Source organism: Tenrec ecaudatus, chromosome 4 (genome assembly GCF_050624435.1).
Source record: "Tenrec ecaudatus isolate mTenEca1 chromosome 4, mTenEca1.hap1, whole genome shotgun sequence".
In the NCBI taxonomy this organism is placed as follows: Eukaryota; Metazoa; Chordata; class Mammalia; order Afrosoricida; family Tenrecidae; genus Tenrec; species Tenrec ecaudatus.
In genome coordinates this window covers 65,498,221-65,522,852 of record NC_134533.1, presented here as the reverse complement: position 1 = coordinate 65,522,852, position 24,632 = coordinate 65,498,221, and the positions used below count along the sequence as shown (strand labels likewise).

At 37.9% G+C, this 24,632-nt stretch overlaps 1 protein-coding gene across 1 annotated transcript; it reads left to right on the top strand.

The window, feature by feature from the left end:
- Positions 1-11,099: 11,099 nt before the first annotated feature.
- LOC142446767 (olfactory receptor 52E4) lies at positions 11,100-12,053 on the top strand. Its single transcript, XM_075548508.1, has one exon. It carries the CDS (start codon positions 11,115-11,117, stop codon positions 12,051-12,053), a length of 939 nt encoding a protein of 312 aa, XP_075404623.1. The 5' UTR covers positions 11,100-11,114.
- The last annotated feature ends 12,579 nt before the right edge of the window (positions 12,054-24,632 follow it).

Below are 24,632 nucleotides of genomic sequence, written 5' to 3'. Positions count from 1 at the left end.
GAAGCACACCAGACTATGTGCCCACAAGGTTTTGAAAGGATCAGTTATCAGACATCAAAGAACAAAAAAATTATATCATTGTAAATGAGAGGGAGTGCAGAGTGGAGAGCTAAGCCCATCTGTAGGCAACAGGACACCCTCTTACAGAAGGGTTGCAGGGAGGAACTCAGACAGTCAGGGTGCAGAGTAGCAACAATGAAACATACAACTTCCCTCTAGTTCTTAAATGCTTCCTCCCCACACTATCATGATCCCAATTCTACCTTTCAAATCTGACTAGACTAGAGGTTGTACATTGGTACAGATAGGAACTTGAAACACAGGGAATCCAGGACAGATGATCCCTTCAGTACCAGTGGTGAGCGTGGCTATACTTGGAGAGTGGAAGGAAGGTGGGATAGAAAGGGGGAATCAATTACAAGGATCTACATATAACCTCCTGCCTGGGTGGTGGACAACAGAAAAGTGGGTGAAGGGAGACATTGGACAGTGTAAGATATGACAATCATAATAATTTGTAAATTATCAAGGATTCATGAGGGAGGGGGGAGAGAGTAGAAAATGAGCTGATATCAAGGGCTCAAGTAGAAAGCAAATATTTTGAGAATGATAATGGCTACAAATGTGTTTGGCAAAATGGATGTATGTATGGATTGTAATAAGAAGAAAATTATTAGAAATAATTAAAATATTCAACAAAGTGACAGAGTACAAAACCAACATTTAAAAAAAACAGTTGTTTCGTGGAAAGCCCCCTTTCCCACAGAAGGATTCACTTCCGAAGACAGTACTGATGTTACAGGTCAGATAGAGGGACATGACTGATCAGAGCACACAGGAACAAATGAAGCCCTGAGGACGATATTCCTGCTCAAAGCAGCCAATGCACAGAGAGGACCATAGGGCTGGCACCACTACAAGACATGATGTCCTTCACTGACCCATAGTGCTACAGTGGACAACACTAGAGACACAGTGGGGGAATTGCACCCAATCTGGCCCCACCACACCAAGGCAAAACACTAAGGGCATGAAACAGATCAGCAAAGGAAAACAGAGCAAAGAAGTCCCCAGGGAATACCAAAAACAGACTTTGGGGCCAGGCCATGGTGCCCCATCAGACTCATCCATAAAACACTCCTAAAGGTCAAAAAACAGACCTTAAACTATTTACAGACTTTTCTTATTTCTTGTCGTATTTTTTGTTGTTGTTTTCTTTTGTTACTTTGTTTTACTATGTCTTGTTTTTATACATATTATCATCTCTCCAGATTTATCAAGATAAGTGGGATAAGCAATCTGGAGGAGAAAGCAATGGGACTGACGGTTCTAGGGTGACATGGGAGAGGTGGGGGCAGGGGAATGGAAAGGGGTATTAGCAAACCCAGGGACAAGGGAACAACAAGTGATCCAAAAGCAATGGCAAGGAGGGTGCAGGATGCCTGATAGGGCTTCATCACGGGCAATATAACCAAGAGGAATTACTGAAACACAAATGAAGACTGAACATGATATAGGATAAGAGAAAAGTAAAAGGAAATAGAGGAAAGAACTAGGAGGCAAAGGGCATTTATAGAGTTCTAAATACAGACATTTACATATATAAATATACTTATATATCATGATGGGGAAATAGATTTATGTGCATATATTTATAGGTTTAGTATTAAGGTAGCAGATGGACATTGGGCCTCTACTCAAGTCCTCCATCAATGCAAGAACACTTTGTTCTATTAAACTGGCATTCCATGATGCTCACCTTCTCAACACAATCGTTGAAGATGAAGCAAGAGCATAAGCAAATGTGATGAAGAAAGCTGATGGTGCCCAGCTATCAAAAGATATAGCATTTGGGATCTTAAAGGCTTGAAGATAAACAAGCAGCCATCTAACTGGGAAGTAACAAAGCCCACATAGAAGCACACCAATCTATGTGATCACCAGGTATCAATAGGATCCGGTATTAGTCATCAAAGAACAAAACAGTCCTATCATCGTGAATGAGGGGGAGTGCAGAGTGGACACCCAAAGCCCACCTGTAGGCAACTGGATATCTCCTTACAGAAGGGTCCCAGGAGGAGACGAGCCAGTCAGGGTGCAATATAGCATGATCAAACAAAAAACTTTCCTCTAGTTCGTTAATTCTTCTTCCCCTCCTCCCCACTATCATGATCGCAATTCTACCTTACAAATCCTGCTATATCAGAGGATATGCATGGGTACAGATAAGAACTGGAAACACAGGGAATCCAGGACAGAAAAACCCTTCAGGACCAATAATGAGAGTAGCAATACCAGGAAGGAAAGGGGAAGTTGGGGGACAAAGCAGACACTTATCACAATGATCTATATATAACGCCCTCCCAGGAGGATGGACAACAGAAAAGTGGGTGAAGGGAGACATCAGACAGTGGAAAACATGAAAAAAGAATACTAATTCATAAATTACTAAGAGTTTCTGAGGGAGGGAGTGTGGGAGAAGGAGGGGTAAAAGTGAGGAACTGGGCTCAAGTTGAAAGAAAATGTTTTGAGAATGATGATGGCAACAAATGTGCTTGACACAATGGATGGATATATGGATTGTCACAAGAGTTTTACAAGCCCCAATAAAATGATTTTTTTAGTTTAAATTTTTAAAACTATTTTATTGACATGTAGCTTACATAACATACACTTAAACAGTTTACACATATTTAAAAAGAGCTGTGGAATCATCATCACAATAAATTTTAGAGCATTTTCTTTACTCACTATTAGCTCCCACCTGCTTCCAACCTTCCCTGCCATAACCCTAAGAAACCAGTAATCCAATTATTATCTGTAGATCTACCGATCTTAGATTTCATATAAATAAACATACCAAAACCAAACCAACAAACAACTCCGCCCCCTCCCAAAAAGACCTAAAAAACATAACAAAACAGAGAAAAACCTCGATGGAAAAGAAATCAGAAAATAATATTAACTTTAAGAAACTTAAAACTAGTCAAAAGGGAATGCAAACAATAAAATGTTTAATTTTAACCCTACATTTTTATTAATCCATTTTCCAATGTACTCAGTCTGATAGTAAGACTATTCATATCCCTGGTCAATGGTAAGAGGCTTAGTCCTAGTGTGCTTCTTCTGTGTGGATTTAGCCGAAATTTCACTTTGAGGGCTGTTTGTTTTCAGACAAGCCTTTAAAACCAAGATAGTGAATGAAGGGGGAAGTGCAGAGTGGAGACCCAAAGCCCATTTGTCTGCCACTGGAGATCCTTTCACAGAGGGGTCTAGGTGTGGAGATGAGTCAGTCAGGGTGCAAAGCAACACCAATGAAAAATACAGCTTTCCCCCAGTTCCTAAATGCTTCCTCTCCACCCCCCCAAAAAAAAAAACTACCATGATCCGAATTCTACCTTGCAAGTCTGGATAGAGCAGAGGTTGTACACTGGTGCATATAGGAGCTAGAGGCACAGGGAATTCAGGGTGGATGATACCTTCAGGACCAGGGGTGTGAGGGGTGATACTGGGAGAGTAGAGGGTAAGTGGGTTGGAACGGGGGGACCAATTACAAGGATCTATATGTGACCTCCTCCCTGGGGGACGGACAACAGAAAAGGGGGTGAAGAGAGACGCCAGATAGGGCAAGATATGACAAAATAATAATTTATAAATTATCAAGGGCTCATGAGGGAGGGGCGAGCGGGGAGGGAAGAGAAAAAATGGAGGACCTGATGCCAAGGGCTTAAGTGGAGAGCAAATGCTTTGAAAATGATTAGGGCAAAGAATGTACAGATGTGCTTTATACAATTGATGTATGTATATGTATGGATTGTGATAAGAGTTGTGTGAGGCCCTAATAAAATGTTTTTTTTTAAAAAGAAATAAAGGTATTTCCAAAGAAGAAAAAAAAAGACCCCAGATGTTATTTTTTCTGAAATTTTCACCACACTTTGCTAAAGCACTTTTATCTTCAGTGATCTCTTCATGAAGGAAAGTATTAAGTAGGGCCATGTCATAAGAACTAATAGTTCCCAGATTAAGGCTATGATTAAGTAAACATAGGTTTTGAAACACACGGAAAAAAAATGGGTGCAAGTGCAGGAGGCTGAAAATAATGATTCAAATCATGAAGGGCCTGAATGCCAGACTAAGGAATGTGCCCTCTTCCTAATGCACATTATTATCTGCAGTTTCCAGAGATGGCTTCTGTTAGGGAATGTTACTATTCTGGGGCATGTTCAGTGAAATTAAGTTCAGGCCCTAGTAATGCTAATACGCATTTTGATTTCTTTTATTTAATCATTTTATTGGGGGCTCGGACAACTCTCATCATAATCCATACATCCATCCATTGTGTCAAGCACATTTGTACATTTGTGAAGAAAGGAATCCAGGAAAATAATACCACCTATAATAACTACCTAAAATATTAAATACTTAGGAATAAATCAAACCAGAGAAATGAAAGATCTGTACAAATAAAATTACAAAACATTAGTACAAGAAACCCAAACTGGTAAATGAAAATATACTATGCTCATGGATAGGATGACTCAACCTTGTGAAAATGCCAACACTACCCAAACCTATCTACAGATATAATGCAATCCCAGTCCAGGATTCACCATCATACAGAGATGGAAAAGTAAATTGCTGAACTTATTTATAAAATAAAAAGATCTTTGATAAGGAAAGCCCTACTAAAGAACTATAGCAAAGTAGGAGGTTTAACACTTCCTCATCTCAAAACTACTACACAGCCTCAGTAATCAAAACAACCTGGTAGTGGTACAACAATGGACTCATATAGATCAGTGGAACAGAACTGAGTTCCTAGAAATAAACCCATCCACCTACAGACAACTGATTTTTGACAAAGAGCAGAAACTCATTAGGTAGGAAAAAAAAATAGTCAATTTAACAAATGGTGCTGGTAAAACAGGTTTTCTGTTTAAAAAAAAATGAAACAAGACCCATATATCATGCTATATACAAAAATTAACTCAAGCTAGATCAAAAACCTAAGTATAAAACTAGATGTATAAAAATTATCAATGAAAAAAAGTAGGGACAAATTTAAGGGCCTTTAATACATCGCATAAATGCACTGTCATTCATAACTGAAAACACACAAGCAACAGTAGACAAACTAGGTAACTGAGCATGAAATATCAGACAAGGGAAACCCTGAATAAGAAAAAAAAAGAAAGAAACCTGTACTACCTCAAAAAGAAAAAAATGTTACAATTTAAAAATGGACAAGGGACATCATGAACTGACACTTCAATAAAGAAGATAGTGTAGCCAATAACATGAAGAACTGCTCATCATAATTAGCCATTGGAGAGATGCAGATCAAAACAAAAATGAGATATCATCATATCTCAGAATTCATATCAAACTTCATATAAAACAGAAAACAAATGTTGACAAGGGTGTAGAGCGGGATTTCTTATGCTACTGGTGGAACGGTGAAACAATGCAATTTCTATAGAAAATGTTGCACTTTCTTTAAATGTTGCAAATATGAGACACAACTGGAATAATGATTCCTTGAGGGTATGATGTGGAAGGTTGGGGGGAAATGAGAAGAAGTAAGAAAATGTACTAAAATTGATTGTGGGGATGATTGTACAACTCTTTTTAAGATGATTGAATTGTGTGATTTGGGAATGATACGCCAATAAACTATTAAAGTAAGAGCTGCAAATAGAAATTCTATATGACTCAGAATTTTCTCTACTTGCTAGATATCCTAGAGAAATAAGAGCCATGACACTAATAGATATGTGTACATGCATGCTCATTACAACACTATTCATAATGGCAAAAAGATGGGAATAATTCAAATAACCATTGATAGATAAACTGTGATACATATACACAAAGGAATGGAATATTTGTAAATTTAAAGGAAAACATAGAATTTGAGAAACACCTTGTAACATGGATGAACCTGGAGGACAGTATGCTGACTGAAATCAGTCAATCACACTAAGGCAAATATTTTAAGAGACTCCTGGTGTAAAAAGTAAAGAAAAGGTTTTCACGCTAAAAGAAACATTATTTGATGGTTACCGTGGTATTTTTGAACTGTGGACCTTGCGGATCTCAGCCCAACATTTAACCACAATTCCAAATGTCTTAGACATAATCAAATACCTTGAGGAAATTACTCACTGGGCCATGGGGGATCAGGATCATAGTATCAGTGGACCTCACAGGACAATTAGCATAAAGACAATGAGTGAGACCATACTACTCAGGTGAATAGTGACTAGGGACTTAAGGCTCTTAAGTGGCCATGTAAGATAAAACTATTAGCCTCTCCCTGTCCCAAGAAATGAAGAGAGAAGAAAATTGGAAGTGTCTGGGAACCATTCATCCAGTGAAGTTATGGACCACACTTTCAGTCTTCACAACCCAGATACCAGAACTTAACATCCGTCTGTTAAATGTATGTAGCCAAGATTCCTTCAAAAGATATGTATATAAGCAGTTGCTCTCTAGTCAATTCCAATTCATGGATATAAATGCCTCATTGTGGGGTAGATGACTGCAGTTGTAGTTAGATCAAAATGTAACACTTTGTTATTGATCTCCCTCTTGATCCAATGCATAATTATTCTGGTTTTTAATATATTCTGCTTTGTTTTAATTGAGGTTTTGCTCTGTTTTTTTCTGTCATTATTGGGCCATTTGTTTGAATTTTGTCTTGATTGTTTTTCTGTATATGAAAGATAAATTAGGTAAACCTACAGAAATAGCAACTGGATTACTAGATACAAAAGGACATGGCTGGCTGGAAATGGAGAGCTAACAACACTGAGTACAGGGAGAAGAAATGTCCTGGAGTTGATTGTGTTGATGGTTGCACAACTCTTAGAAAAGTGATGCAATTGTTGAAATCAATGTCGGTGAAACAGTCATAAATAAAGAAAATCATTAAAAATGTTTAATTTTAACAAGTATAATTGCACAGCATTATGTTTTCAAGACCGTGACATTATAGAACATATTGCCAGACCAGACTTTTCTTCTCAGTTGCTTCCTAATGTGATCAAATCACCAACCTTTAATTTAGCAGTGGAGTGTGTGCTGTTTATGACTCTCTCTTTATACAGAGACTGATTTCATTCATATACATCCATCTCCTGTGTTCTGATGCTCACAACTTCTCTATTAGATTTAGAGAACACCTTCTCATTGATAAGGTATCCATTTCAGTCTCTCCCTCATGGTATCCATCCTCTCCATGGTATTCAAATTTATAATCCAAAAGTAAGTATAATTATATCTAACCTATGCTTAAAATGCTTTAAAAGACTATCATCTTCAACATTTTATATTATAGATATTATATAATAACACCATAAGTATCACAGTTCCTCACTCATTGTCCAGTCAACTGTTTAATCTTCAATTTTACTTCAAGAATCCCCAAACCATATCCTGGTGTTTGGTCACCAAATTACCTTCATAAAAAAATCACACCTCTCATTTCCATTTGCCTTTAACTCTTGATTCAACCCATGATTGTTTTCCATATGAAGCAACAAAATATGATAGCTTTGTTCTTTGTATTTTCATAAGATTTTATTATGACTATTTTAACATTATAACCGTTTGTGTGGGTGTGAGCATGTCATACATTCATATTATACAAAAAAGTCACAGAGGAGAGTTTCATAATAAACCACACTGCAGTTTTTATAGACTTATAGCTAAAGTTCAATATTTTCATGGTTGCTGAAGGTGACAAAATTACTATACCTTCCCATCCAGTCTTCAAATCTCTAAAGCATGTTTTATCATCACTAGCAGCTAACATTCTCATGGGCTAAAAAGTTCTGTGTAGTATAGTGTTTATCTGCAAGTGTAGTAGGGAGTAATGACACTTAATGACCTTCGAGCCATATTTATGCCCAGAGGATTTTGAAGGCTAAACTTGGGCTTTCTGGGGGCATACCTAGACGTAGCAGCCCCATCACTGACTATAAATGTTCTTTCCATGTGACTGCGCAGACTTTGGGCCAGCAGCTTGAAGGGACTCCCCATCACCATCTTAAAACCTCTGCTCCCATGCTCATGCTTCTGCTTCAGGTGAGGACTAAGAGTCGGAATATTACAGAGGTAACCTTTTCTCTCTGTCTCACACACAGGTTCAAGCACTAACTCCATCTACCCTCGACAAACACAAATGTGTGTCCATACACACACTCACACAGCACTCTGCTCATCACTACATCACCACACACACTGTCTCATCATATCGGTTTCACCTGATGTCACCCAAGTGTGAACATTTTCAAGGCAGCAAGCTATTTATTGGCAAGGTCCTTTGCCTGGGATTCCTGGGATTCATCAGCAGAATACTTGTGGTGGGTCACAGTTTTATGTGTGTATTTGAGAAAGGGAGTGAAGGCTGGACGGGGTGAGCATCCACATCAAAGGATCTGGATATTATCCATTTGTTCAGCATTATTTATTCCTTCCTCTCTCCTATACTGCTAGTGGATTTAGAGACTGCCGATTATGATGGCTGGTCTCCCTTGTTCCACCACTATTTTTTGGAGACCTATCCAAGTCTTTTTATTGTAAGGCCAATGTCCCTAAAGAACTGGCTCTTGTTTCATTGTTAAATCAAGAAAGCATCTGAAAAAAAGGTTATTATTCACTTCTACAATTGATTTAGTTCCAACCTGCTTGAAATACCTGCGAAAGAGAGAAATTGTTGTCTTTTTAATGGAAGAGTGTTTTGTTATTTGAGTATTTCTAGAAATCAGGATCCATTGATTTCCATGGTTCTGGACTACCCCTTCACTCTGCGTTCAGTGCCATTTCTCCCTTCAAACTCCTTTCTTCTCACCTTATGGCTCATTAAAATATGAGCTCTTTATCATGATGTAAATTGTTTCTTTTATTAGGAGATGGCACTGGAAGGCATTAATAAATAACTACCACTATAAGCTAGTCAGTTTACATATAGTAGTTTAATTTGTATTTAAATTACAACACATTAATTAGTATTTATTATTGCAACTTTACAAGAGAAGAAACTAATGCAGAAAATTCAGGAATTTTGTCCAAGGGTCTCCACCTAATAAATGACATCATAGAATTTCAAGCCATGCTTGAATGATTTCCAAGTCCACACAAATCACCTGTTAACACAACTCACTGGTTATATATCACTATTGCAGACAACAGGGAAAAGGATCCGCAGGTCAAAACAAATCAAAGAAATGAAAGATAATGAGAACGAGATGGAAAGATCTTTAACTAAAAGTTCTTATAAAAAAACATCTATCTACACATCTACATGTATAGAGAGATATAACAATTATATGTATTATCAATTTAGCTTTGGTAATGAACTTTTGGGCTGTACTCTTTGTCAATATGTGAATCTAGGAATGGGTTAACTTATCACTTATTCTTTCAGGAATGATTTTTGAGTTTATTGTCCGTGGCACACATCTGTGGGAAAGTCATTCTTGTCAAAGCTGTGAGAGGGTTGGGAGTCTGATTGGTCTTGAACTACACGAATCTAGTCCTTGTGCTGGGCTGACTTGTTCTACTCTAGGTGAGAAAATATCATGTTGAGGTGCAGCAGGGCTGAAGAAGGAACTCACTCCAGGTTGTAAATCTCATGATGTGTCACCCTAGATAGTTCTTGGGAAAGTAACTATCCCAGGGAAAGTGCTACACACACTCTGATTTCACAACTGGGACTTTTCACCTGAGTGCTTGCACACTCTGTGCTCCGGTCCGCATGTGGGCAACTCTGTTTCATTCTTCTTGTTAGAGTCTGCCTTTCTTCCTACACAAAACAAAATATTATTTCCCTTGCCTTGGTCTTTTTGCTATTTTTGCTATTTAATCCCTGTCTGAAAAGTCTCAGGACATTGTATGAGCATCACACACCTACTGAAAATAGGCTCTGTCTTTCTTATGCTTATGTTTTCTCTCTCATTTTCTTTCCTCTGGATATACAAACACACACAGAGAGAGACAGAGAGATAAAATAGAGAGATTAAAGTACTTAAACAAACTTGATTCAACTCAACAGCTAATAATAAACAACTAGAAGCAAGCACTCATGTGGCAGAACTGGGATACTGAATCAATAGCTCCTCATTCTTTGTCTCTGGTAACAAATGTTTTGTTGAGAGAGATAAGGGAAAGAAAAGAAAAATGTTATATAATATTATACATTTCAGATTACGTTACATACAACAGAATGGTAAGGGCACAAAAGTTTTAAAGTAATTTCATTTATAGAAATCAAGGATATGCATTTTACTTTAATGTAACTAGATTTTTCTAGCTATTTCAACTGCCTATTAGCTATGTGAACACTTAGATTGGTATAATTTTGTATGTCATCATTGGTGTCATAGGTTGTAAGGAAGATTAACTTGGCTGAAAACAGAAGGCACTTTATTGGAAGGAGATCAGAATGCCAAATGAACAGAAGCCTGGAAGAATAAAATTGGATATTAAGGCAATTTTAGATGATTAGAGAAACATTAAAAACAGCAATAATCTCATAATGAAAAAAGTCTGTTCAAGATAGCACAGTTAGAAATAGAAAAAATATAAGTGAATTTTCTTGTCGTGTGAAAGTCCAAGCATTGGCGAGGCAAATGTTTAGATCTATATCATATCAAAATATAGATAATGATGAAAGATGACAGTTCTCATTTGGATTTAGGACTGCCTAAAAATTATTAATGGATCCAAAGAGCTCTAGTCTATATGAGTGATATCTATAAATATCAATCACATTAGAATCTAAAACTGGAAATTTTAAAACATTTATTAATTACAATAACACTGATAAATTCACTGTACATAGACATAAATCATATTTTTCTCTTCCAGTAAATGTATTTTCCAAAATAATAAGAATCACATTGCTTCATATTTTGTTAAGAGGGTTGCCTAGTTTTTATCTAGAAAGGAAAGACTCTCTAATATTGGTTTTAAATAAAACTACTCCTATGATTAGCAAGAGAAAACTGATTAGTGGTCTTTCCATCTCTCCAGGATTTTTATAACAGAAGATATTAAAGAAAGTGAAACTCCTCCTTCACAACAGGATTTCAGTGTCACTGGCTAGGAACATGCCTTCTATCAATGACACCCAATTCCATCCGCCCTTCTTTATTCTTATGGGAATTCCAGGTCTGCAAACTATACATATCTGGATTGCTTTCCCATTCTGTATCGTGTACCTGATTGCCCTGGTGGGGAACATCACCATCCTCTTTGTGATCAAGACTGAGCACAGTCTCCACCAGCCTATGTTCTACTTTCTGGCCATGTTGTCTATGATTGACCTTGGTTTGTCAACATGCACGATCCCCAAAATGCTGGGGATCTTCTGGTTCCATCTCCCTGGAATTAGCTTTGGAGGATGTCTTACTCAGATGTTCTTTATACATATGTTTACAGGCATGGAGACTGTTCTACTGGTGGTCATGGCCTATGACCGCTTTGTTGCCATCTGCAACCCTCTCCAATATACAATGATCCTCACCAATAAAACCGTCACTATTTTGGTTTCTGTTGTTGTTGGAAGGAATTTAGTTCTTGTGACCCCGTTCGTGTTTCTCATTTTGCGGCTGCCCTTCTGTGGGCATCATGTCATCCCTCACACATACTGTGAGCACATGGGTCTGGCAAGATTGGCCTGTGCTCCCATCAAAATCAATATCATCTATGGGCTCATGGTGATTTCCCATATTGTTGTGGATGTGATCCTGATCGCCTCTTCCTACGTGCTCATTCTTCGAGCTGTGTTCCGGCTTCCCACTCAAGATGCCCGACTAAAGGCTCTGAACACCTGTGGCTCCCATGTTTGTGTCATGCTATGCTTCTACACACCAGCATTTTTTTCTTTTATGACTCACCGCTTTGGCCACAACATCCCCCCATACATCCACATCCTTTTGGCTAATCTTTATGTGGTTGTCCCACCGGCCCTGAACCCAGTCATCTACGGAGTCAGGACCAAGCAAATCCGGGAGCAAGTTGTGAAGATATTTGTACAGAAAGAATAATTTTGTAAAGATTAAAATATATATGTAAGCATATATTCCCAATATATAGTAACCTGCCCACTCACATTTTCCATAATAAAGGATATTAGAGACCCAATTTTTCCATTTTGATTAGCAGCAGTTTAGGATTCACAGAGAAAACAAAGATATGTTCACTCAGTTACTGCCATTGAGTCAATTCTGACTCATAGTGATTGGATAGGACAGAGTAGGGCTCTGCCCGTGGGTTTCTGAGTCTATAAATGCTTACAAGATTAGAAAGTCTCATCTTTCTCTATGAAGGCTATATGGCCTGCCCCCTTTTTCTATGTGTAAGTAGGAAGTGCAGAGAGAACTGAAGAATTAATATGTCCTGAGAGCTGTGGTTTGGAATTCAATGGCAAACAGAGAAGAGTTTTAACTATCCCAAGTTCGTTATCTATCTTCCCTTACTGGTAAGATTAAAACTTAAGGTATCACTGAGTAAATGATTTTATTTTTATAGATGATGGAAATTGGATTATGCATTGGCTTGTTACAATGTTTGAATTAGAGCATCTACTGATCCATAAATTTACATAGAATTCTAAATTTTTTTCCTCTTCCTTTGGAATGATTAATTCATATATATTTTTATGGTCATATTCCCCTTCACACTGCCATACTTGGATTTTTCCTCTTTCTCCTCCTCTTCTTTCTTCTCTAGCCCTTTTCTTTATTCACTCTTAATCCAATAAACAAATGCCCTTATGAAATTAAGAATGTGAGAGACTACAGTATGAATATTAAAGCGTACGATATTTTCATTTGAAGCAAAGTCATTTTAGGTGTAAACAATGGCATGCATGTGCAGGCTTAAATCTAGTTGACTTATATTTTACTATCTTCTTTATCCCCCCACTATTTACACAAGACTTTAAATAATCATAAAATCAAATCATGGTCATGTACTGTTTAAGCACAACTTGGGGACTGATATAAAACTCAGAAAAATCTGAGTGTAATTTATCAATCCTGTAGATACTTAATACTTAGTTCCATTTCTAAACTCCAGGTATGACTAGGGGGTATGGTTTCTTTTTCTTTTGTTATTCTCTTTATTTTCTATTATTATTAATCTGATTGTTTAATTTCATGCTTAATTGCATGTTGTACCTTTTTAATGAATTAACTGTTCATGTCATTTGCCGATGTTTACTAGAGTTACATTTTCACTAATTGTATACACTTAAAAATAATTTTATTTGCATAGAATTTATGTTTCATACCATTTAATCATTCAGCATATTGAGTTATTCAATCACATCACAATAAGTTTCAGAAATTTTCTTCTCGTTTGTTATGATTAGTTCACCATCATCCCGCAATCTCTCCTGCTATGTCCCCAAGTAACCATTAATCCAGTTACTGTCCGCATAGATCCAACCACCCCAGATTTCATACAGAGTAAAACATACACAAATTGATACAACAGAGAAAAGTTCATTTGGAAAGGAAAAATATTAAAAATTGAAATAACTTTCAAATGGGTTAAAAGGGAGATCAAATGATAAGGTGTCACATTTTAACCTATGTCTGCCATATCCACTTTACAATCCTCTCTGTCTGATAGCAAGGCTGTTCCCATCCTGAACTGTGATTCCTCAGAAGTTTAACCCAAGTGTGGACCCTGCAAATGGATTTTGAACTTCCATTGCCATTCATGACTTTCTACAAACTGGGTGTTAGGAATGTAAGCTCTGATACTGTTCCCTCCTTTGGGCTGTAGTTTACTTGAATCACACAATCTGGTGTACTTCTTCCATGTAAATTTAGTTGATACCACACTTAGATGATTGCTTGTTTTATAAGCCCAGATGCAATTTTTTCTGATAGTCTGGCACCACTTGATTTCTTCACAATATTTTGCTATAACACCCAGACCTTTAGCACTCTCTTCATGAGGGTGAACTTCGAGTAGCTTGATGTCATAGGAACTAATTTTCTTAAATTGAGTCTAGAAATAAATGTGAGCCTGAAATCCATTCATGTATCTATGGTTTATCTTGTCTTTGGTTCACTTTAGAGACATTATCATTTTACAATAGAGAACTTTATAAATAATTCCTCTGGGGCATAAGGTCATTGACAGTGTCATTAATTTAGCCAATGGTATTGATCTTAAAACACCATTGAGAAAAGGAGACCATACAAATGTAGGCCAACTCTCAGGCTGCAATATATAAATCATTGACTTACAGAGATTAAACACTTAAGTGGCTAAACATTATTTACATGAACAAGGGGTTAGTGATAGGGCAAAACTTTCCATGAAACTCATTGACAAAGGCAGAATGCCTACTAGTCTAGTATATATTATAAGAAATCAAGGAGAGCCTCAAAATGGGAAGTATATGGCAGTCCCAGGACACCATTAATTGAGCACCCTCAAAGCAAGAGATCCAAACCAAAGTTCAACAAGAATGTTTTTTTTAAATCAATTGGAAGACATAATCAACTTGTGTTTGTGACTGACCACAGCACTCTTGACCCATGACTTCGCTCTGCTCTCTCTAGGTCTGCATGGTGATGATAAGCAGCTGACAGCACACAGGAGTGTGCACTAAGCAATAGGAACATGTGCAGCCACGCACAGAAGGAAAGCAGTATTACCAATGTAATTTATGTGAATCCAGTCAGCTTATAGATGACATTTTAAATGCAATTTTCACTGAAGCACAGTTCCTGCATCCTATACCACTTTATGGGTTGGTCTTATGTCCATGAGGCTGGGTTATAAAATTTGTTTTAGTTCTATTTTTGATTCATCCCCTAGAATCTTATGGGAACGTAGAATATTATAAATGTAAAAATGATGAGAATTGTTTTATCTATCCCCTTTATTTTAAAAACAAAACTGATTCCCAAGTAAATCTAAGAACTCATGTTCATAAAATGTATAAATTACACCCATCTTCAGCATAGTTTCTGGTAAATATGAAGGCAGATAATCATACAGATAAGTTCTTTTGACCATAAACTCTTATAAGTGATTGAGGCAGAAAATATTTTATGTGTGAAAAAGTAAGTAAAACAAACAAACAAACAAGCATTACTACTGGTGTCTAGATGCAGGCGTGCAAGGGGCTATTCCAAATGAAACATATGAACCACGTTTCTGTGATCAGAAGCCAGCTAGAGATAAGCTTTCCTAGTAAAGCTCTCCCAGAAACACACAGGCCTTAGTCCCACTCATGTGCGTCCAAAGAAGCCCTATCCAAAAGGTGGTTCTGAGGGATCGGCTAGAACAGTTATATCCAAGGCAGAGAGGCCAGCTCAGAAGGTTACTGTGATGGTTTCTTGATATTCCAAAGCAGGAAATTTGATGTAGTTCTTAAAATAAACCAAGAAAATGATAGAGGTATATCATGGAGAAAGTTTAAGAAAATTTAAAATTACCTTGGAGAGAAAAATGTAATGAGCATTGCACCAAGACAATTTGCCATCACGCCAATGTATCTCCTCTCCTCCCGAGGGATATGGTACGAAGAGTTCGTTTGGAAGCCTTATCACTGCCACTTTAGTGCCTGAGATTTCGCCTCTCCTCTAGATGTACTTTTGCTCGCCAAAGCTGAAGCACAAAGAAAAAGGAGATAGTTTGGGTCCCTCAAGAACGCCCAGCCTGCCATTTGACATCATATAAAGTGAAGCGTGCAGAATATGTGGCAAAGAATTGTGTTGGTAGGTGCCAGTGAGTTGATTATGACATATCAACCTTATGTACTAAATCATGAAGCACTGCTGGTCCTGTGCCTTCCTCACAATTGTTCCTATGCTTGAGCCCATTGTTACAGTCACTGTGTAAATCCACCACTGGTTCGTCGGCTCTGCTGAAATCTGGTGACTTGGGGTGACCCTGCTGGCATTTGGACTATCAGTGACTTAACTTTCAGTATCACAGCAACACATAGTCACCACAGTATGAAAAACTGACAGACAAGGAGGAGATTGACACAGCGGTTGCAGCAATGGGCTCAAGCATAGGAACAATTGTGAAGATGGTGCAGGACCTGGCAGTGTTTCGTTCTATTGTGCACAGGGTCTCTATATGTCAGAACCAAATCAAGGGTCCTAAGAAAAGGAAAGCACAACAGTTGCTATGTTTGAACCCATTGGTGCCGTCACTGTGTCAATCCATCATATCCTGGAGATACTTCCTTCCTCTTTTTGTTGATCAACATGGTGGAAACACAGCTTCCAGAATGTATAGAAGTGTTGTTGCTGCTGTTTTTAGATGCCACGTAGTAATTTCCTACTCATGATGACCATGTATTTGTACAATAAAATGAAATACCAGTTGGTACCATCATCCCATTGTTATCTTTGAGCTTATTTTTGCTTCTATTGTGTCAATTCATCTCCTCAGGGCTCTTATTCCTTTTGGTTGCCTTTCTACTTTACCAAGTGTGGCACTTACATAATCTGTCAATTTGTGAAGGGGTGGAGTCTAGCCTGTCAATCAGGTCACACCCAATGAGGCCTCTGAGTGGGCATGGCCTTCTCCTGAGAATTCTGGGAACTGCTGTCTTCCTCCCTGGAGGCAGGACATACACTCCTCACTGGGAGACATTCCTGTTGACAAGCCACATAGAGCTACACTGATGGAGCCAGAGCCCTAAAGCTGGAGGAGCCATGTGGAGACCCACTCTGGCACTGAGATACTTCCACCACCAAGGGATACACAGACTTCACCCACTGCCCTGTGATCTTCCTGCACTCAGCGTCATTGCATGTGTTGCATGAGTCTAAAGAGGAATTTATAGACTGGTATTAGACATATAGGATAATGTCAGACTTATGGACTTGATCTGGACTGGGCTGGGCTGTTTTCTTAATATACAATTGCTCTTTGATATAAAACTCTCTCTAACACACATATGAGTGTGGGGAGAGGAGAGTCCCCAACAAATCATCACAGGTTCAGTAGGCACAATTGTACAGCGATAATAAGTAAAAAATATAGTGAAGTCATAGAGAGCATGCCAGGTAGAGGAGAGATTGGAATAATGGAGTCAGACACAATTCATGGTAGTATGCTCACCTCAACCCCGCTTGGTAGTCCTTGTGGGGGGAACCCAGCCATGAGAGCAGGAAAGAACCCCAACTTATTGCTAACCAAGGGTTAAATCTTCTTAGGGGGGGCATGATTACAGGTAACCACGCGTCATAGGAAGGGGCAGTACAATAGGCGTACACATCATAGGAAGGGGATGTACAATAGGCATAAGCGTGACAGGAAGGGGATGAGCTAGGGGTGTGCACATGGGAATGGGAAGGTCTAGGGGTGACAAGATGGGCAGACCCTAGATTCATGATGGCAGCTTAATCTTGGTCATCCTATGGTGGGTTTGACCTCTCTAGGGTCTCCTACAAGGAAACAGACAACTACTATCCTTATCAGAAGGGAGTGGGCCCTATTTGTTGTGGGATAAACAGTGGTGACTGCTTGGTCTAGGTGGCTGATAGCTCTCAGGGAGAATAACCCCTGACCTACTCCTGATGACCTCCAAGTGTATAGTCATTCGCAAGCAGCTAAGTTTGGCATATACTTGGGGGAGACACCTTGGAGGAAATCCTTCTGTTTCCCACATATGAATGTCTGGGGATTTGTTTCTCTAATTCTCCCAGCCTACAACATCAAGCATGTTGTCCTTTTTCAGGGAGTGGTCTTTTATAAGAAGGGTCTGACATACTTAAAATGAAGTCTCATCTTTTGATCTCTTGATGGCTGCTTCCATTAGCACTATTGGGGATCCAAGCAAGGGGAACTCCTTGGCAATTTCAACCTTTTCTCCATTTATCATGATGTTACCAGCTGTGAGGATTTTGCTCTTCTTTACAATGAGTCAAAATCCATACTGAAGTGCAATCCTGATCAGCAAGTGCTCCAAGTCCTCACTGTCAGAAAGCAAGTGTGTGTCATCTGCATGTCAAAGATTGTTAATAAGTCTTCCTCCAATCTTAATGCTACATTCTTCTTCAAATAATCCAACTTCTCTTTTTATTGTCTCAGCATACAGATAGAATAAATATGGTCAGAGATTACAAACCTCGTGCACACCTTTCCTGATATTAAACCATGCAGTATTCCCTTGTTCTGTTCACACAATTACCTAAGACTTAAAGAACCTTCCTGCTCTGGTTGGGGTCGTGGTTATCCATTGGACTTCAATCCACAGTCTGACTTTTGAAACCACCTGCTGCTCTTTGAGAGAAGGGCGGAGCTTTACACTCTCATAAAGAGTTAGAGTCTCAGAAACTCACAGGGCAGTACTACCCTACCTGTAGGGTTGCTATGAGTCAGCCTTGACTCAGTGGCAGTGAGATTGCTGTTTGCTTGCTCATAATCAAGAGCTGTTTCTCATGGTTACCCCGAAACCTGAGTTAATGTGAAACCTCTATCTGTGACTCCCCAAAGTGTAAGTTTCAGAATTAAAGGTATACATTCTCTGTGTTCTAATTACACCACAACGATAGCCTGTTTCATTGTCCATCTCCTCACTGAGTGATGTATGCCTTTGAATCAAATGTTCTATTTCTTTCTCTAACTTGGGGTGAGTAGATTGACTGCTCTACTCCAGAGTAAAATACCAGCATTTCAGGTGATACGATTGAAGGAAACCTTGTATCTGATTATAGTTTTAATTTTTTATTTCCCTGCTGACTAATAATATTAAGCGTTTTGTATAAAAACTGTTTTCCAACAGTTTCAAAATACTACTACTCTGACATATATTTCCATATGATCCAAAGCCTTAGAGAAATCAGAGTTCAGAGATAAAACTCTTGCTGTTAGGTGTTGTCATGCCAGTTCCAACTGGTAGTTACCTTGCCTAACCCTGGGCCACAGCATACAACTGATGCTGTGTTGGAGCACATTGTTGCAACCACTGTGTCAAACGTTCATGGTGAATTTTCCCTCTTTTTATTTGAGTCTCCACTTTATTAAGCATGATGTCTTTTTCCAGGTACTAGTCTTTCTTGATAACATGTCCAAAGTATATGCAACTAAGTTTTGCCATCCTTGCTTCTAAGGGTCATTTTTGTTGTGCTTCTTTTGAGACCTACATGCTTGTTCTTCTGACAGTCCAGGGTACTTTTACTATTCTTCACTAGCCCCACAATTCAATGCCATCAATTCTTCTTCTGTCTTCCTTAATCATTGTCCAGCCTTCACATGCATATGAGATGATTGAAAAATCTGTAAAATAATATATATGTTGTTTTCAGGTGCTGACACACTGGTTCCAACTCTTAATGATGCTATGTATAACAGAACAAAATGTTGCCTAGTCTCACATCATCCTCATAATCATTGCTGTGTGTGAGTCCATTATTGCAATCACTGTGTCAGGTCATTCCATTGCATGGTCTTCTTTTTGTTGTCGTTGTCGACTCTCCACCAAGAATGATGTCCTTTTTCCAGGGACTGGTCCCTCCTGATTACCTGCCTAAAGTAAGCTGAGGCAGTCTACCAATCCTCAGTTCTCAGAAGCATTCTGGCTATACTTCTTACTGGGTGGTTTGCTAATTCTCTGGTGGTTCATCAGATATTTGAGAATATTCACCAAAACCATATTTCAAGTGAGCAAATTCTTCAATCTTCCATTTTTATTGTTCAGCTTTCACATGCATGTGTGGTGACTGAAAATACCTTGACTTGAGTCAAGTGTACTTTAGTCCTCAAGGTGATATCTTTGATTTTTTTCACACTTTAAGGAGCTCTTTTATTGCACATTGGTACAGAGTAATACATCGTTTGGTTTGTTAACTGCTGCTTCTCAATAGGTACTGATTATTGATCCAAGTAAAGTCAAATCCTTGACAAGTTTGATAGTTTCTCTGTTCATCATGATGTTACTTATTGGTCCAGTTGTGAAGATATTTGCTTTCTTTAGGATGAAGTATATTCCACGCTGATGACCACAGTCTTTGATTCTTTGATGCTCATTACTAAATGCACCAAATCCTCCTGCCTCTCAGCAGGCAAAATTATGCCATCTGTATATTGCTGGTTGCAATGAGCCTTCTTGTATTGTTGCGATGATCTTCATATTCAGTGTCTCTGATTATGAGCTCAGCAAAAAATTGACTAAGTATAGTGAAATGATGAAAGACCGGCACAATCCTTTTCTGATTTTAAGCCAAGTCTCATACACGTACACAGACACAAAGTAGGGAGTGGGGGGAGGAGGGTGTCAAAAAGTTTGTGGGGAAATTCCATTATCTTTAATTCAATTTTTCAAGACCTTTTTGAAGTCCTTTCATGTGGATGTTTATAAATTATTTCATACATAATGTATCATATATCATTATGGAAAGTAAGGTAGGACTCATATTGGTTATAAAAGCCAAAGTCCTGGAAGACACATTAACAAACTCATGCCAGGCTCCTAAACTACTGTAGATATGTAGGCAAGGTGTAGGGAAGCCATAAAGACAAGAGGATTGGTAATTATGGATGATGATATAAATTAAAATTTGAAGGCCAGTATTTTTACATATTCTCCTGTGTTGGTATTATATAGAATTATTTTGGAATCAAATCAGTGCTATCGGATACTTTTCATTCCTTTAGTTTCCAGAGTCCTTTTATAATGAGTAAGCATTTCTCTGCATTCTTTCTAGGGATACCAAGAGTTATCCAAAAAATCATTGAAATAATACACGATGAGATCTAGTGAGTTTGTATCAAGGATGGAAATTTAGCAACAACAACAAAAAGAACAATCTTTTAAGCACCGTGGATAGTCTATGGGTATATTCTTTGATAATCCAAAATAAAATTCTCATAGTTTTAGAGGAACCTTTTCCTGAGGCCCAACATAAAATGAAAATATAAATAATACACAAGAGATATTATTTGACATGTTTTATAAGATTCATTTATATTGAAAACATTTACTTTCTAAAATTAACATTGCAATTCCAAAACATAGACATGACAACATATAGTGTGACATCAAATTTTGTAGATGTTGCAAATGATCAAGAAGAGTCACTTTTGATCCATCACATTCTTCATAATAAAAGAAATCAAGGATCTCTGAAGAGGAGCTGGTGATTAACCTTGGGGCGATACAAATAAAATTATACTTGAAATATCTTGAAACTTAGTTGTTTGTTGGGTTTACTACAGCGCTCACCCAAACTCACTGCCATCAAGTCGCTTCCACCTCATAGCAACCCTACAGGACAGAGTAGAACTACACTCCCTGTAGATTGCTGAGGCTGTACATCTTTACTGGAACAGAAATGTCTTGGTTCCGCTGAAGAACAAACGAAGTTCTTGATGGTTTGAACTGCTGATTTTGTAGTTAGGAGCCCAACATGTAAAACACTGCACCACCTGCGTGCATACTAGATCTTTCTTATTTGTTCAAGAAACATCTGATATAACCTTGCTATAGCAAGCTATCTATAATTCCCAAATAGCAATCAAATTTTCAATTATTTCACTTATATTTATTGAGTCACTAATTAATATGTTGTCTAGCTCGTAGTAAGCATTCATTAAAAGTTGGAAAAACAATTTTTGCTTGTCATTGAAACATTACTAATGAGGCCTGGTCATGCAGTGGTTATGCGCTAGACTGGTAATCACAAGGTCAGCAGTTTGAAATCACCAGCTGCTAGACGGGAGAAAGAGGACATTTGTTCCATCAGTCTTGGAAACACACAAGGAATTTCTACTCTGTCCTAGAGGAGTACAAATTAACTCTATGGCAGTGAATTTGATTTTCTTTTCTTTTTTTTTTTGAGCATTACTGACATCTAGTGTTCAAGTCAAAGACATTCCTTTAACAAATAAGCCACTGCCATCTAACCAAGAAATTAATGTGAGCAATCTAGTGAACTAAAAAGTACCTGCACTTTTCTATTCAAACTGAACACCAACAAACATAGTCTATTTCAAAAAAATTAATGTCAATTTTAATAAATTGTCAAATACTATTATTCTATTCATGTGACATACTAAATTGTGAGGAAAACCATGTGAAAGGTTAATAGCTATTTTCATCACTTTTATGGGGAAAACAGAGTAACATGAGGTTCACAGAGGTAAGAGTATTTTCAATGTTCATATTACAGATATTGAATCACAGAACTTGATGGCATCAAATAGTAACATCCAGCATTTATTTACCAAATAATCTCTGGTAAACAAATGCATTGTCTAGGCATTCACCTTACAATTAGAGACAATTTTTCTCATGTTGCCAAGTGCAAACCAGGGCTTGTATAGAAAATTAAATAGACCAAGATCACAGAAGAGGTAAGTGGATAAAAATCCATATTTTAAATTAATATGTTCCTATGAATATACATCTCCTTTATATATACATATTTGATTGTGTTTATGTAAATATATTTACTTAATAATTATATTTGTTTTTATGTTTATATAATTATATATGATATAGAAATATATAGTGTAAGAGATACTATACATTCCATAAAATCATCCTGTTATTCTTAACAATAGTTAATAGCTCGGGGTCTGAAGATTTAAGTGAGAATTCTGGCGGAATATACTAGATGTTTTAAACTGACTTTTCGGGAACGCTGGTGTGTTTCCTATAGCGATCTTTCCCTGGCATCACTGCCTTGCTGCCCAAAATAACCATTCATGTGGTATTCTATTGAGATTTCAAGTGTTAGCGGGAGCTCAGGATGGCTCTAAAGGACTAGACTCATAGAACTTGCTCAAAGAGAAAACTCCCTTCGAGGATGCACAAAGGTCATTTGAAACCATATGGTATCTTTGAGAAGAAAGTATAGAGCTCTAGTCTCTGGAGGACCAAAGTCCCCAAGTTCAGAAGCAGAGCCCACTCTGGGGCTAGAGGTGCCCTCCCAGGAGTTTACAGCTTTGATATAATTCTTTGGCCCTGACTATTAAGAATTTAGGTGCAGGTTTCCATCTGTGGTATCCAGCTCTAGACAAATTTTTTTCTCTATGCTGGGCAGAGGTAGGTGAATCATCTCCTGGCTATGCTGCATGTAACTAAACAGATTCTTTGAATGTAGGCACTCCACTGACTCAGTCAAAGTCCTTGTTAATTAGGGATGTTTTTCAAGGTAAGTAGCATGAGAGAAAGGAGCTCTGGTAGCACAGAAGTTAAACATTAAGCTGTTAATCAAAAATTGGTGGTTCAAACCCACCCAGTAGCCCCAGAAGAGGGAGTTGGGTATCTACTCTCCTAAAGATTATAGCTTAGAAAACGACAAAACAATTCTGTCACATGAGTTGCTATGAAGTGGAATCAACAACAGTGTATTTGATTATGTTTGGTTTGGTTTTTATTGGAGGTTTTACATTATATTTTAAATGACTCATAAAATTAATAATCAGTTTTTGATTCAGAGAGATATTTGGAGTATTTGGGGAAAGTTACTTAACTGACCTGATCTGTGTCTGACTTCTTTGTAAATGGGTGCTAACAAGACAAATTGCCATGAAGTTCATTCTGACTCCACCCCAGGGCACAACTGACAGATTCAACTGTTGCAATTTAACAAGTCTGCTGCCAATTTAGATATGTTCTCACTCATCACCATTAACATGAACTCTAGCGACACCATCAATAAATACAAACTGTAGACCTCTCCTTATTTAGAAAAGTTTGACCTTGCACGGCCCTTATTTTGAAAAAGCTAGAGCTGTCAGTATAGCCACTGTCAAGATAGTCCATATTTATGGGTTTGTCCAAATACTTGGGGGAAAAAAACAGAAAATAAGTTCACAAAACATAAAACACTGTGGTTTGAAGTGATTCTGTAAACGATTTGGGAAGGTAGCATGTCGATTTGTTTAGGAAAGGAAACAACATAATGAGCCGTGGTATTTGAAAGCTCTAGGAAAGCACGGTGGACGGTTGGAATGATATAAAAATGCCCTTGTGTGTATAAGTTTATTACCTCCATTCCTGCACTCCAATCCAAACATCAGCTGTCCTCAACTTCCATTGAATTCCCTCCCATGTATCACCTTTCTAATCTCTCTGGTATATTTTTTTTAAATGCATCAAGTTCCTCCCCCCTCAGACTGGTTGTATCATCTCCCCTCAATCCTAGTGCGGTGGTATAGTGATATTTTACAAACACACACACACACAGTACCTTGTTTCTTCTTGATATCCCAATAAATAGCTATCCTAACACATAACACCAATGTACTTATAAAACAGGAGTTTCCAATAAGGAGCCGATATTAAAGGCTTAAGTAGAAAGCGAATGTTTTAAGAATGATGATGGCAACAAATGTACATATGTGCTTGACACAATGGATGTGTGTATGGATTGTGATAAGAATTGTACAAGCCCCCAATAAAATGATTAAAAAAACACACAGGAGTTTCCTACAACCCAAATATCTATAGCAGTATTTTATAAGAATGATGCCTGCAGTGAGCAAAGGAAAGCAATTCCAGCTGCCTATCCAAGAGTTGGACCTTTGTCCTAGTTATAACGAATTCTACAAATTTTATTAACTTGGTGTTATATGCAATTTGTTCTTCAGGACTGAAGGGAAGAGAAACATAGGGAACCAGGAGTGTTGGT